The sequence below is a fragment of the Gymnoscopelus microlampas genome, assembly GCF_963454915.1.
Source record: "Gymnoscopelus microlampas genome assembly, chromosome: 2".
In the NCBI taxonomy this organism is placed as follows: domain Eukaryota; kingdom Metazoa; phylum Chordata; class Actinopteri; order Myctophiformes; family Myctophidae; genus Gymnoscopelus; species Gymnoscopelus microlampas.
The window spans coordinates 50,681,491-50,700,658 of NC_139939.1; the positions used below are offsets into that span (position 1 = coordinate 50,681,491).

The 19,168-nt window shown below is 41.3% G+C and overlaps 2 protein-coding genes across 4 annotated transcripts in view; one reads left to right on the forward strand and one right to left on the reverse strand.

Annotated features, from left to right (window-relative positions):
• Positions 1 to 2,988, reverse strand: part of LOC311035772 (SEC14-like protein 1) — a 44,902-nt gene extending 41,914 nt beyond the window's left edge. For both annotated transcript variants that reach the window (XM_084044205.1, XM_084044204.1), the window contains exons 1-2: positions 2,859 to 2,988; positions 279 to 368 (exon numbers count right to left, since the gene is read on the reverse strand). In XM_084044205.1, the coding sequence (XP_083900331.1) occupies positions 279 to 341 (63 nt within the window). In that variant the 5' untranslated portion in view covers positions 342 to 368; positions 2,859 to 2,988. The remainder of the gene's footprint in view (positions 1 to 278; positions 369 to 2,858) is intronic.
• Positions 2,989 to 5,856: 2,868 nt separating this feature from the next.
• Positions 5,857 to 18,865, forward strand: rasal3 (RAS protein activator like 3). 2 transcript variants are annotated; one of them, XM_084045120.1, is made up of 19 exons: positions 5,857 to 6,705; positions 9,584 to 9,711; positions 10,041 to 10,110; positions 12,188 to 12,255; positions 12,590 to 12,675; positions 12,847 to 12,976; positions 13,082 to 13,180; positions 13,406 to 14,080; positions 14,174 to 14,318; positions 14,636 to 14,780; positions 14,890 to 15,126; positions 15,376 to 15,577; positions 16,117 to 16,211; positions 16,318 to 16,431; positions 16,646 to 16,829; positions 17,193 to 17,303; positions 17,395 to 17,585; positions 17,936 to 18,020; positions 18,648 to 18,865. In XM_084045120.1, the coding sequence occupies exons 1-19, from the start codon at positions 6,111 to 6,113 to the stop codon at positions 18,729 to 18,731; spliced, it is 3,444 nt and encodes a 1,147-aa protein (XP_083901246.1). In that variant the 5' UTR covers positions 5,857 to 6,110; the 3' UTR covers positions 18,732 to 18,865. The 2 variants fall into 2 exon arrangements, with proteins under 2 accessions (XP_083901246.1, XP_083901247.1); XM_084045121.1 differs by lacking the exons at positions 5,857 to 6,705; positions 9,584 to 9,711; positions 10,041 to 10,110 and adding an exon at positions 10,797 to 11,103.
• Positions 18,866 to 19,168: the final 303 nt, after the last annotated feature.

Sequence of the window (19,168 nt, forward strand, 5' to 3'; positions counted from 1 at the left end):
GCACTCATAGGCGCACATTTTAAAACAAGATTTGTCCAAAAAATGACAAAAAATGTCTTAACACAGAATGACATGCCTGCACTACAGACTGGGGTCTGTCCACGGCAGTGGCACTTTCCTCTGTCAGAGAAAATCGTACACTGCTTCAATCAATTCTTTCTGAAGGTGATCTCTGAAGCACCCACACATCACGGTTACATAACTCCACATTTTGTGCATGTAATATTCATGTGGAGTAGAGGTCAGAACTCTGCAGACGGGTAAACACAGACACTTACCACCATCACAAGCTCAAATGGATGCTTGTACACCCGCACAGGTGATTGGTATTTCTGCACCATGGTGGGGATTACGATGGCACCAACAACCTAGAGTTAAACAAAAAAAAAAACAGTGAGAGAGAGAGAAAACAAATGGCTTTCGACTTTTAAGTGCAATTTTAATCATAGGCTTTGGTGGGAAAGAGACAGGAGATGGTGATCTATTCTAGAGAGATGTATTTGACTGGGTGCCAAAATAACAGCAACATCGCTGTGTCTGTACGCACAGTCTCCCCTCTGTGTGCTTGACACGTAATTAGGTAATGGTATGATTGGGATGTCTGTTTGGAAGCGTGTGTGTGTGTGTGTGTGTGTGTGTGTGTGTGTGTGTGTGTGTGTGTGTGTGTGTGTGTGTGTGTGTGTGTGTGTGTGTGTGTGTGTGTGTGTGTGTGTGTGTGTGTGTGTGTGTGAGTGTGCGCGTGCCAGAAGCCTGCTTAACACTAGCACTACGAACTGCCTGTGTGCTGATATACTACTGGGAGCTGTCCTGACTCCTGAGCCATGGCCTTGGATCCATGTCCCATTGATCAATGGATGCAGCCCCCCCATTCATCACAGACAACGCACAGGGACCACTGCAATGGAATTTCACTGCCAGAAAACAGGGGTTGAACTAGGCGAAGGCAAACTATCAGTTCTAATGGGGAAGTCGTACTAGGACAAGGACAATTTAAGGGAAACAGACCTACAGTACGTCAACCGTACTGGTCAATGTACAAAGTCCAGTATTTGTGAGGTCAGAGCAATTAGGAAAAACATATAGGCCAATACAGTGGTTTTCAACCAGTGGTCCAGGGACCACCAGTGGTCCTTGAGGGGGTTCCAGGCGGTCCCCAGCCAAATTAATAATTAGGAACCAAATTGACCCTTATATGTTTGTAAATGGATGTAACGGGTCCATTTGGTTCCATTTGTACACTCTCAGAGTTAAATGAACACTGATGATGATACTACTGTGTAGATTGGGACCCCCAAGTAATCAAAATGGTTGAGTCCCTGGCATATCTTTTCAAATGGGGGTCCCTGGGCTAATATGTGTCATTTTGGGGGTCCTTGACGCAAAAAAGGTTGAAAACCACTGGCCTAATACTATGGTTATAATTACTGGTCTGTAGATAAATTCCAGTGTTGAAATTGACTGAATGGAATACAGATATCAAATAAAAAATAATGACTAAATGACCATGTTCAATTCATTGTAGGCAGTGCATTTCACTAGCTCACCTCAAACGCATAACAGAAGCCAGAAAACAGGACCTGGCTCTGGCTCTGGCTGTCTGAATGAGTGAGCAGGGTGGCAGGTGTACAACAGTAGGAGCGTTCTAGATCTTGTTTTAAATTGATACGGGGGTTGTTTTGTACATGTACATGTACATGTACATTTACAACCAAAACAAACGTGTGAATGGGGATGCTGGTGCTTAAAGGGGGCATGTCTGTCATTCCGGGTAAAATGTACAGAGACAAAAATGTGAGCCAAGCTAAAAAGAAAGGTACGCCAAGGACAAGCTGTTTTATAGCTCAGCTGTTTTCATGCTGATACATGAGTTTATGCTTTATATAACTCCTGCAGCTGCAGTATAGGATAATGATGCTCTAATGTAAGTGTTAAATTAACACTAGAGCATTATTTCACAAAGGGATTATCAGTGTAGAAGCGGGAGGACTACCATAAACAAACTAACACGAAAGGAACACAAAAACACGAGTCTCAGCAGTAGTGTCTCTCTCTACAACGGAAATGTTATATTTACCGTCATGTTTCTGGTTCTGTAAGCAACTTCCCAAACAGATCAAACAACATGAGAAACATGGAAGCTGTGTTCAATTAAGAAACAACACAGCTATCCCATCAAGTTGAACAATTAACATTTCGTGGCTCGCTTTTAAATGACTGCATAACTACTAGTGCTTCTTGTCATCATCATCTGTCATCAAGAAAGGGGACATGTTGCTGCTAACATCTTAACCAGGGGTTCTCAACCAATGGTCCGGGGACCCCAGTGGTCCTTGAGGGGGTTCCAGGGGGTCCCCAGCCAAATTAATAGTTAGGAACCAAATTAACCCTTATGTCTGTAACTCTGAGAGTGTACAAATGTACTCTGATTTGTACACTCTCAAAGTTACATGAACACTGATGATGGTGATACACTGTAGATTGGGACCCCATATAAACCTAAATGGTTGGGTCCCTGCATGCATATCTTTTCAAATGGGGGTCCGTGGGCTAATATGTGTCAATTTGGGGGTCCTTGACACGAAAAAGGTCGAAAACCACTGATCTTAACAGATATATGAATTGAATACACAGGACCCCACAATGGAAACAAGCCCCCATGGCTTTTTGTGTTATCCTTTTTTAACAATATTTGTCAACTGTACCGCACCTCAGTCTGTATACAATCTGCAAACTGTTGATAAAGTATTCAATCAATCAATATCTTTCCAAGGTAAGATACGACAGTCAGAGAGAGCACCTCTGCTGTCCAAATTCACTGACGATTGCAATGAACTCAAATCACAATAAAAGCTACTTACCAGCAACTTGACGGCAACAAAAAAATCTTAAGTTTACACCGATTCGTGTTCCTCGGTTCTTGTGAAAATGGTACCCGAGGAGGTAACTCTGTCCATTCCAAGTCCTCCAGCCGAAGCTTTCTAGTTGGCCGGCCGGGCGGTGAGCAGCTCAGCACCGGGGGAGGAGCAGCTTTGTTATGCTAAACCAGTGTGTGTCACCACCACCAAGCCATAATATGACGACTAGCAGTGTTGCCAGGTTCGCTTAGTATAAGCGACTTTGGCCTTCTTTATCTCCGCCAGGCCGAAGGTTCAAGTTCTACACTGAAAACCCTTATTTTACACATTTTGATGCGACAACCATCTTGGATTTTTTTTGTTGGCTATCGGGCTTTTCTGAAAAAGTAGGTCCTAGCCATTATTCATGCCAATTGTTTTGCTTGTATCACAAAGTGAACGATTGTGTCACACTGTCACCACTCACTAATCTGCTGCACTATAGACCTGGTTGCTTGTTTCTCTCTCAAAACCTGGCAACACTAATGACGAGTTGTCTTCAGCACCAAAAGCTACACACAGGCTGGATTTGATAGTTTCTGGATTAGATTCGTACAGTAACAGCATCATAACCCACGGGGCTTTTTCACGGAGCTCGGGCCTTTCACGCCGTGATCCCCATTCCTTTTATTTTTTTAAATTTTGTCTATAAATCCCAATCCCATAGCTCGGAGCCTCGGAGGGTCGGCCACTGTGGCTATGACGACCATCGCTCTGGTTTATTTACACGGGTTTAGTTTAAACCAGCCATTTATGCCTGCGACTGACTGACAACCAATTAACCAATCAATGCGCGAGCGACCACTGATCCTTCAGCCCATGGGATCTAAACGGATTCTTTCCCACAGTGCTGCCTTGTGTTTAAATAAAAGATTCCACTGTCTGTCACTTGTGTTTTCACGTGTAGGGGTCGAACCATTTGACTCCAAATACCAGCTGGATTCAGTGATGGAAAGTAACTAAGTACATTTAGGCTACTCCAGTAGTTAAGTCAGTGCACTTTTTGAGCTACCATTACTTTAATTTGTGTTTTTTCATTCTTTGATACTTTATTACATTTGCAGCCCATTCTAAAGAAAACAATGTCATCATGAGCATAGCATAGAAACAATATTAAAACTGGCACATCCACTGGATGGCAGGTGCAAGACCAACAGTGGAAATATATAAGAAATAATAAAGCCTGCACACTGTAATTTAAAAAGAAGCTCCCAGTCAAGGCTTTATTAAGGTCTTCTTCATATCATATCACATCTTAGAAACAGATTGTATTGTATTATTAATTATTATGATTACAAAACAAGCGAAAATGATTAGGCCTTGTCAGATCAACATGGTTAAGAGAGGGCTGTTAAAACAACCCTTCAAGAATTGTAATTGTGTGGATGACAATTGATATTGAAAATATTTAAAAGATTCCACTGTCTGTCACTTTGTCACTTGTGTTTTCAACCATTAACTCCAAATACCATGGTATGGTAATTGGAATTGATGGTAATTGGAGGTGAAGATTTACCCAGTAGCCTAGATCATACCATTTAAAATGTCTATGGCGCCTTCTATTGGGTAATAGTTGTCATTACAACAACTTACTAGGCAGCAAATCAAAACTACATACTAAATGTGTTATATTATATATGGTGCTAATTATGCTAACTTCTGCACACTCATAAAAAAAGGTGAAACCCCTCACACAGTCAGATTAGCTGCATTATTTACATTTCCTGGTTCCAATTTCTATAGTGAACCACTGGCAGAATCGTGACTTTCCCTAGGGCTACACAGAGACGACACAAAGAACAATATTTTGACTATAGAGATCAGTCATGGTTCAATTCTAATACCATCTGAGCAACTACACCTTCAAAACTATGTTATTTTGAGCCACAAAGTGATGCAAAGCTAATTTGTAGTTTAAACTACATGTAATAGCTCACACACTGTTGTACAACAAAGTATCAAATGGGGTTTAAGTGGTTAAGATCATCTTTGACATTGGATAATAATTAGAAAAGTTGTAACACAAGGGTCTAGCTGTCATTTGTTAAGTCTGGATCCAAGAAGCAAAATAAAAGAAGCAAAAAATAAAAGAATTCCAACAACCAAAATCCAATTTGTCACCTAATATTGATTAGTCTCTTAAAAATGGATTAGTCTGTTAAAATATGAATGTTGTCTAGTAACTATTAGCCATTGAGGCTGCAAGTTGTGGCAGTAGTCATACGCTTCTAGGCAGACAAAGTTTTCTAGCCTACAGCAGGTGTTTGAAGCAGTGAACAACATCAGTACAGGAAGTGGTTTCATAGATTCTGAAAACCTGGCCCAACAGGAAGTGAAGTACTGTTCTGACAGGAAACTGAACCGTTGCAAAGTACACACACCCATAGTTGTCCTATTAGATGGGTAGAATTATGTTCTGTTGGGTGGAACAAATATTCAGTGAAGTATTTGGTTATATGAATAATAATAATAGCTTGAACTTATATAGCGCCTTTCATGAACCCAAGGACGCTTTACAATCAAAACAATGAACAAACAAACAAACAAACAAACAAACAACCAAACGTGAATCAAGTGGGTCCTGTTATTTTCACAGAATGTTTGTACCAGAATAGGAATGCTAAGGTTCAAGTGGTTAGGTCTGTTGAAAGGCAGCTGAGAAAAGTTCTCCATGACTGATACCTCTTAACAGAGGTATACAACATCATAGCCTACCAAAGAAACAGGGTTTACTGAATAATACTTTAACATATCACTAAGACAAGGACAAAGAACAGTGAGAGGAAATGTGATTTAAAAAAAGAAGGAAGAAACAGAAGTGAGGAGAAGTTGTAGGTTAAAACAGTAAAAGAGAAAAAAAGGAGGATGAAGTGCAACGTATAAAGGTTACCGTTTGAGGAAGCATTCATACAGTGAAAGATGATAGTGCTGCATGAGTGCTGCCTACAACGCAGCAAACCAAATACAGAGCAGTCAGCCTTATGCTTTCACCGCATTTTGCAAGACAGGAAACAAGAGAGAAGAATCGAGATACAACCCACAAAGGACACAGACATTCTTTTCACCCAATTGCCTCACAGAGGGATCTATTGACAGACAAAAACAGGAGGTGAATACTAACTGAGTTCTTCCATGAAGGTACTGTGTATCCACACATTAATACAAAAAACGACTGTTTGATAGTGAATATCTTTGACAAGCTGAGAGAAATTCTAAATGGGCACTGAAGAGAAAGATTCGGAGCCCACGTCTCAACAACCAGCGAAGGAAATGGAGCCAACAGAAAAGGAAAACGAACCGGCAGCAGAGCTGGGCCCAGCATCTGAGAACACTGACCCCCTGAACACATACAAGTGGCAGCACACTGGATCCAAGGGAACCACAACCACCGATGAAGTGAAAGCAGATGGAGAGGACGTAATAGCAACATCAACGATGGAGAAGGCCGAGAAGAGCTCCACCATGAAATGGAGCAAGATGCAAAGCTGGCGCAAGGCCCTAAGTGAGGATCAGGGAGACAAGTCTTCATCCATTGGAAAAGGTGGAGATGCACCAAAGCCAGCTACACGAAAAAACCCATTCAGAAGAACCCATTCTGAGCCTCCCGGATCACTTTTTGCCACCCGGTCCCAGTCTACCAACCTGGTGAACTCGGCCCAATCCTCAACGGATGCTTTGGGAAGCTCCCCTACAGATGTTCCACCTAGAGCTGGTGGAGGGGCACTCTTTAGGAAGTATCTGAGGACCGTGTCCCAGAAGTTCAAGAGGCCCAAGCTGCAGAGTCAAAACAGTAGCTCCATGCTGCTGTCAGGTGAGGTGCTAGAATACATTCAGTCACGTTGTCTGCCAAGTTTATCAAACTACGTTCGTTATCCTTCAACTTTACCTGCTGAATTAAAAATAAATTATGGTTACTATGAATCCTGCATGTAGGGCAGACAGTGGGATGTTGCATAATTTGCAGATCAAAATGCTAACTAACTACTACACTGTAAAATCATCATTAATTTCATTTAACTCTGAAAGTGAAATTGTATCTGTACCATACACATAGTAAACCTTTAGTAATACTTTTCCAATGTGGCTTGATTCCCCATTTAGCGTATTTACTGATGAAGAAGACCGAAATGCACTGCCATTTATGAAATGCACCACTTACAGTACACATTACCAAATGCTTTCAGTCGGTAAAATGGTGTCCTCATTGTGGTGTAAGATGTTTTTTTTTGTGAGGGACCAATAGTATTGCAGTACGTGTAATGGGCAGATCTAGTATAAGAAAACAACCTAAGAGTAAAAAGTCCACATTGTGTCTGACATTTAAAGACAAACGTGTAATGTGTTATGAAAATGATGCATGCAATATAATACTGATAAAAGTGTAAATAAAATTAAAAAACAATATATATATATATTAAAATTGCCTAGAGGGTGTTTGGGCGGACCGACGGTGGACGTTACAAACGTAACATTCGGGCTTGCAAGGCTCACCGTTGGTCCGATCCGTACCAAACTTGGCACAAACACTAGTCAGCAGTCTGCCATCAGAATAGCCACAGGGGCCATGTGTGGCCCACAGGGACATATACAGCAGTATTACAGCAGTGTCTAACATTTCAAATGGGCATAACTCATGACCATTGCTCTGATCAGCGTAATATAGGCCCGAAGGCAGCGTAGCGTCCTGAAAATCTAGTAGTCTAACAGCCCATCATCAGCAGCCCTTATATATAGTACCTTTATTAGAAGGATAACCCCTTGAGATGTGTCTCGTTTTCGAGAGGGTCCTTATGACAAAAATACAGAAAGTACAATAGACAAAACAATGCAACAAATACATCCATGCATACCGTACATAAACAGGACAAAACAAACTTGACAAAACAAAAGCTCTCCTGACACTGTCCGCTCCCACCCCACCTGAACACCTACAAAATAACAGACTTCATGCATTAATGTATCCAAGGGAACCACAGCAGCTACAGACCTAACTGAGCAGCTACAGACCGTGACACACGTACACATACATGCACATGCGGTAACCTTAGAGATCATGAAGCTCCTTAAAATAAACTATTATAGTGTAAACACTATTATAATTAATATTGACTGGTGCTAGAGGAAAGTCTATCACCAAAAATCTGTAGGGTTAATCCAGCAGTCTGCCTTTTAGATTATGAGATATGTTGTGTGAAAACTTAACATGTTGCCCTGAGGAGCTCTAGGGCACTCTAGAGGAGAGGTCATGGGGTCACTCAAATAGTTGTTGTTGTTCTTCATTCACAGGGCATGAATGCACCCAGCAAGTTTCATGGCAATCTGCCCATTAGATTATGAAACAACCTGCGTGCAAATGGAGAGTTTGGTCTAAAGGTGACTCTAGCTAGAGGAAAGGCCACCCCACAATGGGGTCACCAACATCATTAGGGTTCATCCTCGCTGCACGCCTTGAGCGCTCAAGACTCCAGGAAAGGCCATTGGGGCACCAAAAATAGGAAGGGGTCATCTTAAGGGCACCATGAAGTTGCAAAGCAAAGTCCATGATAATTCAGCAATAGGTTCCAAATTATGTTTTTTGGGAGCAAAATGCTGGGCGGATAATCAGACATAGAGACCAACTGATGATGGCATACTTATGAAACGATAGACACTGCAGCGTGTGCTGTTCATTCTAGTGTGTTATGAGGGTAAAAGAGGAAGATAAACATCAGAACAGCTTCAACATGGGAGTGGCCAAACTGTGTGAGATAACTGCCATCATTACATGAAATGAAAAACAAACATGGGTCAGCATGCGCACGTACTGTAATTGTCTTCCTGTAATGTGTAAACCCATCATTTATCCGAGCTTTTCAAAAAAAATCTGTTTAAAAAAATAAAATAAAGGAAAAAAATCGTTTGGTGTGTTTTGCAGAATAAATACTGCTAACATCCTTTGTCACGGTGTGAGGAACATAGCTTGGGAAATTGGGTAGAGATAAGAGGAAGTTATTACACTGCATGCGTTTTTGGTGTCCCCAAATTGATTTGATTCCAGTTCGGGTTAGACTAGTTATATTATGGTTAAGTTAGGTAAAAGAGTCTGATTCCCAATAGCTACAGTTTATGTAGCTATTTACAGGGGAGGAGGTATAGGTTATGAATCAGGTTAATGTTGGGGTAAGGGAACATGGATTAGGGGTGGAAAAATGCATTGATGTATCATGATGCAAGGTGGGAATTCAACAGCATCGATTTTGAATGATTACATGATACGTAATGTAATCATGTGATACATTTTTTGGGCCAGAATAAAATGCAATGAAATATGGCACTTACAAATAAATGTGCTGAGAACTTGTCGCTTGCCGGAACATTTTTATTGTCTATATTCCACAACTATTGTCCAATACAGACTAGTAAATCAGTTTCTCGTGTCAAATGTATATATATATATATATATATATATAAAATAATCTCTATTCAAATGGATGAATTGTATCAAAATAACAGAATTGATTCATGGTGAAATAAGAGATTTCATGATCTACTGAATACCGAATTGTGAAGTCAATGCAAATGTCCACAAATGTTTCTAAAACCAAAGTGTGTGTGTTTGTGTGTGTGTGTGTGTGTGTGTGTGTGTGTGTGTGTGTGTGTGTGTGTGTGCGTGTGCACGCACACACGTGCATGTGTACTTTCCTCATCAGGTGTGGGTGAAAATGCAGCTACTGAACTACCCAGGCTGCAGTGGTGCCCGCCCCAAGAAGTTCCCCTGTGGGACATCAGTACCTGTATCCTGGAAGATGGACAGATCATTATCTCCCCAGAGGAGGAGGTACAGATATAAACTTACCTCTTCCAAGTCATTGATGGTGAAACCCTTTAGTAAACAGAAGGAAAAAATAAATTTTAAGGCCAGGATTACAATTTTATCCAATGAGGAGAGAGAACAGGATAAAGGATAAACAAATGAAACTGGAAGTGATGAAAAAAAAACATTAGCTAAAATTGGAACTGGAGCACTTAATAACTTTCTTCCCTTTTTCTTCTTTTACAAAAATATATTTTTTGACCACCTTAAAAAAAACTATATGCATAATTCAATATGGTAACAGCTGTGATGATTTGATAGAAGAACAGAGTTACAGAACATGTCTCTTTCAGCCAGTGATGTGGACACGCAACAGAGTCAGCAGCTGCTTGTCCACCGTCAGCGTGCAGAACCTACACGAGGGTCAGTGCGCACGCACGCACGCACGCACGCACGCACACACACACACGCACACGCACACGCACACGCACACGCACACGCACACGCACACGCACACGCACACGCACACATATTAAAATTTGATCAAAATATTGTTATTATAACTACTGACAGTCTCAAGGAATACTTATACTGTAAGCAGTGGTGGAAAGTAACTAAGTACATTTACTTAAGTACTGTACTTAAGTACAATTGTGAGGTATTAGTACTTTACTTGAGTCATTCTAATTTCCAATACTTTTACTTCTACTCCACTACACCTCAGAGACAAATATTGTACTTTTACTCCACTATAATTATTTGAAAACGTTAGTTACTTGTTACTTTGCAGATATACATTATTACGTTATAAAACATACTTTAACCACTTTAGCCCTATTTTATACCTAGGCTATTTGAAAATAGCCGATCTACAAGTTCGTTGTGAGCTTGTAGATCTGCTATTTTCAAACATTATAGAACTTTTACTTTTGGTACTTCAAGTACATTTTGATACCAATACTTTTGTACTTTTACTCAAGTACATTTTTTATTCCGGACTTTTACTTGTAACAGAGTACTTCTACATTGCAGTATTGATACTTTTACTTAAGTAAAACATTTGAGTACTTTTTCCACCACTGACTGTAAGTATGATTGTTGACATCCCCGGACTGTGTATGCGTGCTGGTGGCTGTTAAATTGCTTCCTCTCAATTCTGTGGAAGATAACATCGTGCCCGGGTGGTGTTATTAAGACTGACGTGTGTGTGCACCACATTCATAGTAGCTACAGCACGGGCAGGAAAAGCACTGAGGTTGGAGTTAGTTCTACATTGGTTTTGGTTGGTGGGGGGGGGCGCCAGTTCATCAGCAGGAGACGGCCATGCTAAAAGGTTTGATTTGAATGACGGTTTCCACAGACCTCTGCACTAAATGACGGGCTTTAGGCGCTGGATTGTATGTGGTGGCACTCTGGGTAAGAGGAAAAAATATACATTTATAAATTATGGAAAATTATTTTGTATGTTACTTTGTATATCCAAATATCATGTTATCTTCCACAAATAGCCGAATGACAAAGAATCCAATCAGGCCAAATGTATTGCTACTATTTCAAGGTCAACATCTGGGGGTCATCCTGCTTCTGCTAATAATTCATTTGTTTTACCTTTCTTGGGAGGAGCAAATAAGATGCATTTGTCCCACAAGACACTATAATAGTGTATTTTAAGTCATTTCAGCATACCTTTCTGTACGTAACTAACTACTTATTGACATTGGTGCATTAAATTGCAGTAATAAATAAATAAATACAATTTGATGGATCTGTTCTGTTTTGGTCCAGATCTCCCTGATCTGCTCTGCTCAGAAGTGTTTCAAGTATGGCATAAAAGTAAAGTTTCTTTACAAAGAAAACTAATTTACAAAAGATTACCAGCTAAAACCCACATCCTGTGATAGTGTGATTTGATTCTGATTTTGAGAGAATTTCAAGAGAATATTCAGGCAGCAGACTCATTGACTCATTCCACCACTAATCTCAGTGAAATCTTTGCTGCATGCTAATTATTGGAGAGGTTTGAAATGAAACCAGGAAACGGAGAGGCATGGCTGGGCAAAAACATATCAAAATGAATTATTGATATAAAATACAAAATACCCCAAAAATAAACGTATACAAATAAATACTGCAGCCCAAGGAAAGCTATCAGAAGTTTGAGAACCACAGATTTTAAGGGTATGCAGGCAATGTATGAACTTAGAATAATTATTTGCAATAACAAAAACCGTTGGCTGGAGAGAGGGTGGTGGCGGAGGAGTGACTTCATTTCCTCTGATGTTTCATGTAACCTCCCTCGGTAGTTGTTATGTAAACAGGAAAACATATACACTAGTACATGGAGTAGATGACATTGATAACAACAACTGAACTAAGCCTCATTTCTGGTCTACCTTCACATTTAGAACTTGGAAAATGAATGTTAAGTCCAGCAGAATGCCTACGATATATAAGTCACATGCTTTTTGGTCTCTAAGTGCGTTTCTCCTCCAACTTTTAGAATGTAGCCCAGACCACATGGGACAGGCAGGTGGGCCTCGATTAAAAAATCAAGATGGAGGAGTGAGAGTGAGTATTATACAGTACACAGTAGAAATATGAAACCCTTACATGCTACTTCCTGTCTGTGTGATTCAGAGTTTTGATATTACACTCAAAAGCTCATGACATTCACATTTTAAATGTCAGTCTCTCTTCATTTTAAGAAGCTTTTCATTCAAATAACTTATTTTCTATCCTGCTGTTAGTTACCTTTTAAATGTTTTGTGAAGATTTTACGCAGTTAAGCTTTGTATGCTGTCATGCCACGACAATCTATCAACACTAAACAACACATTATTAAACTGTTTTCTGCTTCCACTATTTTTACTCAAACTTTTCTATGTCTCTTCTATACCCAAAGGCTCTGATCAAGAGACGACTCGAAGGTCGAACAAAGAGGAACAGCACCACCCAATTAAACACCATTGGACTGAGCAAAGGCAGCAGGTACAATACTGCATGGATTGTGTGTGTGTGTGTGTGTGTGTGTGTGTGTGTGTGTGTGTGTGTGTGTGTGTGTGTGTGTGTGTGTGTGTGTGTGTGTGTGTGTGTGTGTGCGTACTGGTTTGAGCATTGCACAAGCATTATTGATGGAACCTTTTTATGTATTTACCTTAGAATCTATGGTTCCCGGGAGTCAGTGTCCATTCCAGTGAACGCAGCAGGGAATCTGGATCTAAGTGCAGACACCAGCACTGTCATCAGGCCGGTCCACAGTTCAATTCTAGGGGAGAAATACTGCTTTGAGGTAGACCTGATCTTTAATATTTGCATACCTTCATCGTCTCAGAAACAAATTTGGAATCTCGCTAACTTTAAAATAATGTACTTGGCTTCCATTCAACTTTCCTAGGTGATAAACTCTGAAAATAACCATTGCTTTGGCTGTACCTCAGCCGCTGAGCGTGACCGATGGATTGAGGACTTGAGGCGGGCTGCCCAGCCCAATAAAGTGAGTTAAAGTTCCACAAAGAAAGACTACACTACACACACTACACTGATTAATCCTAATAAATACATACTGTAGTGTACAGCACTACACCTTTACTTTTGACACAGTATAGACACTTCCACACATATAAGACACTTACTGATGAAGGCCAGGTGGCTGAAAACATTTTAGTTTTTTAATTAAAATCTCAGTGCAATGGAATCACTTAAGTCTCCTTATTCTTAGGATAACATTGAGCGCACAGAAAACTCCCTGAGTCTGTGGGTGAATGAAGCCAAGGATCTGCTCCCCAAGCGGCGTTACTACTGCGAGCTCCACCTGGACGGGACCCTGTTCGCCCGAACGACCAGCCGAGCCGTCGGCAAATCTCCCAACCATCCTAGCCAGGCAGGGGAAGGCTCTACCGGGGCCACGGGAGGCCAGGGAGGCAGCGGTGGAGTGGTCGGAGGCTGCCAGTTATTCTGGGGTGAATTCATCGAACTGGACAACCTTCCCTCGGTCTCCCAAATAACCCTGCACCTTTTCCGCGACGACGATCCCAAGAAGAAGCGTCATTCCCGGGACGAAATCAGCCTGCACCCGCTGGGCAGCGTGACCATACCGTTAGCCGACATCCGCGGGAGAGCCTTTCAGGAGAAATGGCATCCCATCATTCCATACAAGGCCTCTGGCAGCGGGGGGACCAAGGAACTGCTGGGGCCACAGGCTTCGCTCCGCATCAAGGCTCGTTTTCAGAAGCTGCAGGTTCTGCCCATCGAGAAGTACAAAGAGTTTGCAGAGTTTGTGACCGTAGACTATGAGGAGATGTGCAAGAACCTGGAGCCACTGCTCAACGTGAAAGAGAAAGAAGAGCTGGCAGGGGCACTGGTCCATGTGCTGCAAAGCATCGGTAAAGCCAAGGTGAGTAAGTAAATAGGAGCCACAAATGAACAAATGAACTGCTGAGCCCACAATGGGAAATGGGAAGCTGTATTATTGTTCTCTGTGCTTCAGGAGTTCCTCATTGCTTTGGGCAGTGCAGAGGTGCAGCGACTTGGAGAGCAAGAGGCTCTGATCTTCAGAGAGAACACACTCGCAACCAAAGCCATAGACGAATATATGAAGTTGGTTGGGCAGAAGTATCTCATTGACACAGTTGGTAAGCAAACCTAGGGACACAAGCTCTTCTTTTAAAGAACATTCCATACTGTACATAAAGGCAAATCAAAAGCCTAAAGACAAAAAAAGCATTAAAACATAGATAACAAAGGTCAAAGTGTAATTCCACTCAGTTAAGTTGCACACTAGCTTGTGTGTGCAGCATATATTTAAAAAACACTTTCCTAGTCATTGTGACCATTTTGATATTCTTGAATTATTGAGTTGTTATTGTTCAATAGTCCAGTTTGTATATGTTTTGGTTAATGTCAGCTTGGGTTCTGATTTAATCAAAACATCTTTTCTGTCACTTTGCAGGTGACTTCATCACCCGCCTGTATGCGTCAGTAGAGAGCTGTGAGGTTGACCCTCGCAAATGTCCGGCCTCCGACTTGTCAAACAACCAAAAGCACTTGACAGAAAGCTGTCAGGAAGTGGTGCAAAAGATTACTGAGATGCAAGGGTGAGGATAAGGGAGCTCACAAGTTAGAAGATATGAGATGAGTTGCTACAAATGTTAACCATCCTGATGCTGAATATCTCTATTTTCTGGAAACATCTCTTTTCTTCAGATCATTTCCAGAAGAGCTGAACCGGATCTTCTCCAGCTGGGTGGAGCTGTGTGAGGACCAGGGCAGACCAGAGATTGGCCATCGTCTTATTTCTGCCTCACTGTTCCTTCGTTTCTTATGTCCCGCAGTCCTTAGTCCCTCCCTGTTTGGTTTAATACAGCCCTACCCTGAGCCGGCCACCAGCCGTACCCTCACTCTGACTGCTAAAGTCATTCAAAACCTGGCCAACTTCACCCTGTGAGTGACTCCCCATTTCTAGTATATTAACTACAGTGTGTGTAATGAGAACTATTTTGTGATCTGAGATATGGTATGAGATGAGATAAGATGAGTTAAACTTCTTCTATACTGGAATGCTGGACAAAAAGTTCCAGTCCTGAAATAGACGTGGTGTTGGAGAAGGCATCTTTGCTCAGTGTACTTGTAGATTGGCTAGTTTACTATTGGTTAATAGTAAACTTAAGGAACTTTCTTCCACTAACGCAGGTTCGGAGAAAAGGAAGAGTATATGCTCTTCATGAATGACTTCTTGCAACAGCACTGGGAGGGGATGAGGGCCTTTCTACAGAGCGTGTCAAACCCAGACAATGAGGTCCCCATGACCTCGTTTGACGGCTACGTTGACCTGCCTCGGCGCTTGGCCGTGCTTCACAGCCTGCTGGTAGACATCATATCACAGAGGGAGCAGGTAGGAGACAACCTGATACACAGCTCAACTTTGGTTTGTTTGTGGACTCACACTTTTAGAGCCACCAGGGGGCGCCAAGGAAGGCCAATTGTAAATTGTAAATGAGTAAATAAATCATGATATTCTGTGTGTGTGTGTGTGTGTGTGTGTGTGTGTGTGTGTGTGTGTGTGTGTGTGTGTGTGTGTGTGTGTGTGTGTGTGTGTGTGTGTGTGTGTGTGTGTGTGTGTGTGTGTGTGTGTGTACACGTACGTGTACAATATATATTTATTGTGCCAGTTCAACCACTTTCAACCTGGTGTGCTCATTTTAAAGTGAATAGAATTCAGCAATAGCAGATCTACACGCTCATAAGCATCACAATGCGACATGAGATCACTAATTTTTGTTATTGACATTTTTTAAGCAATTTTACAATGGGGGGGGGGGGGGGGGGGGGGGGGGGGCAGCCCGAGGCTATGGCTATTTGGGGTCCTTGGCCTGGAAAAGTTTTGGAAATCCGGAACTAACTGACCTAACGGGCAGCTTGTCCCTTCCCCAGGACACAGTAGACATGCTGCATCCACTGCCTTCCATTCTCAACCAGATAACAGAGTCGCTGGGCCCTAACGCTACACGCATCAGTGTTAACAGCAGGTGAGCTCTGGAGGCTTGTCATTCAGTGCAGTGTGATGTGTCTTATTGTTTTCCTCTACATTGACAAGCATCACTTGTTACTAAAGCATCCTTTCTTTTAATGCAGCAACATGGGACAAAGCAAACCGATGTATGTCCCTCCCAGAGACCTGAACAAGTACAGTCCCCTCCAGTGCTCGCTCCAGAGGCTTCCCATAGATTCTAAAGGCCTAAGTGACGGGTATGATTTCTGATTGGTTTACGTGTTCTGTATTTACTAAATGGGGACATATAATGTTTAATGAATATAGTACATACAAGCACACACATGCCCTCTTTCCTGTCTCTCCTCCCTGTACTGTGAAACTAAGCAATAATGTCCCAAAATGTTAAAGATTCTTATTGACAGACGGCCATGTGGGTTGGTAATCAATTTGTTCTTTCGATAATGGTAGGACTATGAAGAACGCCAGAGAGAGGAAGGCAGTCCAGAGGACTCAGAGCGCTCCTCACAGGCGACCAGGCCACGCCAAACACGTACTGAAGAGGCAGATCAGCACTGAGAATCTGTCCACAGACAACCTTGACGAGTCTCAAGAGATACTGGATAGTGAGCTACTTATCTCCCCGCCACAGCCTGTGAGTAAATAGAAAAAACCCAAAAACCTCACCTTACACTTTATAAGGTTTTCCACTGCAAAAATGTCATCATTTGGCTTAGTTTTTTTAATCACTAACAAACACATTGTTGTGTGTTGCGGTCTGATTTACTGTCTGGAATGATCTATCTGGCATATTGATACCTTTATTAGCCATTGTGTTCCTGTCTTCTCAGGGCCATTCTAATATGTTGTGCTCTTTTTTATAGTCTTAATAAATATTTACTTTGTTCTGCATTCAAGGAGCTTGCACTATTTATATATTTGATGGTTTTGGGCCATCAAATAATTCTTCCACCCACTGTTAGCTGGAATTGTCTACAAAAATCTAATTTTGTTTCAGAACATTGGTACTAAGCCTCCTCCTGCACCAGTTCCTTGGATCAAAGACATCCACAACATGGAACCAAGTCAGATAAAGGCTCAATATCAAGAGATAAACCTACTAGAGAGAGTAAGACACATATTTTACATGCTATATTGACTACAATATACAGTATGAGTGATGTATCAAAAAAAATAATGATTTCAAATTCACCTACCAGCACGCTCAGGAGCTCTCCGAGCTTCGCCTAGGAGTGGAGCAGGTAACGGAGCGTGAGCTGGAGATGGCCAAGCGGTTGGAGGACTTCATCGCCCAGAGCCAAGACCAGAATGCAATGCTGCAAACGGAGGTCAGCGAGCTGCGGAATCTACTGGCCATACGAGAGGACCAACTGGCCAGTGCCACCTTCAGGTGAGGCTGTTAAGTTTGAGATGAACAAAAACACACATCACAATTATGTTCATCATAATATACTGTGTGTGTGTCTAAAATGATCAAGATCTGGTACATTATTAGCCGCATTAACCACTTTCAAAGTTTTTCAAACATACATTTTCAAGTAAAAGCGATAATAGCTATACTAGTACTGTACAAGCCCACAACAAATCGCATCGTAACACCTTGTGGGCTTATAGATCTGCTATTTTCACTATTTGTCTTACAAAAAAATATACAGGGCTTACAGTAAGTGGCTAAATGGCATGCAGATGTCTGTGGAGCGGCATGGTATGCTCATCTTCATCACTCTGTGTCTCTCATAGGTTGGGGGTGATTGAAGAGGAGAGGGAAGAGGATGAGAGAAAGCTGAGTGTTGCCATCGCAGCTGCTGAGCGAATGAATGTACTGGTAAGAGAGAACGACAGTCAAGCAAATATTATTCAATATGCATGTATGTCACTATTATGCTTAATTTATACTTAGTAGTACGATGGAGTCGCGGGCCGGAAAAAGATGATCTACAAGCTCACGGTGCATCGCGATGATGCAACATATTGAGAATATATGAATTATATATAAACTAAATGCCCTAGCATCTGTTGGGCATTTTAGGAATTTAGGTAGGCAGCGGTTCCGGTAGGAGACACAAAGGAGACTCTTTGTGTCAACTACTGGAACCGCTGCCGATCATCAAATTATTTACTTAGGAATGCAACAAAAACAAAAAAAATATCCAAGAAAGTCTCCATGGGGTGACTAATCGATAGAAAAAAAGTCATTTTGGGTGTGAACTATCTTAATAACCTGTAACCTGCAACTATTTTAACTGATTGCTGTCAACATGGAACTGTTTTCACTGATTGTTGTCAACATATTGTCTTTCTTTGTTGTTCTTATGTTATTTATATGTGTAATCTTGGCATCATTGTAAATGAGGGTCTGCCTCAATGATCTCTCTGAGAATTTTAAATAAAGGTTGAATGAATGAATATAAATCAGACTTTAATAGCTATATTGTTATGTCTATGTACATAGGAGGAGCAGTTTGCAGGCCTACTGAAGGATATCCGGCAGCTCAGTGAAGCCAACAACACAGTGCACACCAATTCGCACAATTAACTGAATTACAAATTGAAATGTAATTATGTTTGTGTTACATTTTCATTTAAAAAGACTGAAACTCAAAATGAATTGTTTCACAATGACATTGCTTATTATGTTTTTGTAAGTAAAAAATAAATAAATAAATAATATGCTGTTTGCATGATTATTCAACCGCTATGCTCTGAGATTTTACTCCACGATATCATGGGTGACGTACACTACAGTATACAGTTCTCAACCCAAGACAGAGAAGACAAGCCCTTAGTGCAGCTATTGTGGTTAGATAAGGTGCACTGCAGAGACGTTACAGTCAACACACATGTTTTATGTGCAAGTTTAGGGTGTACGCAACACTTGCATAAAGTCTACACTTATAACATGCAAAGCTTACTTACATAAGGGTCTGTTCATACAAGCAGTATCAATATTATTCATGATATTATTCCATAATG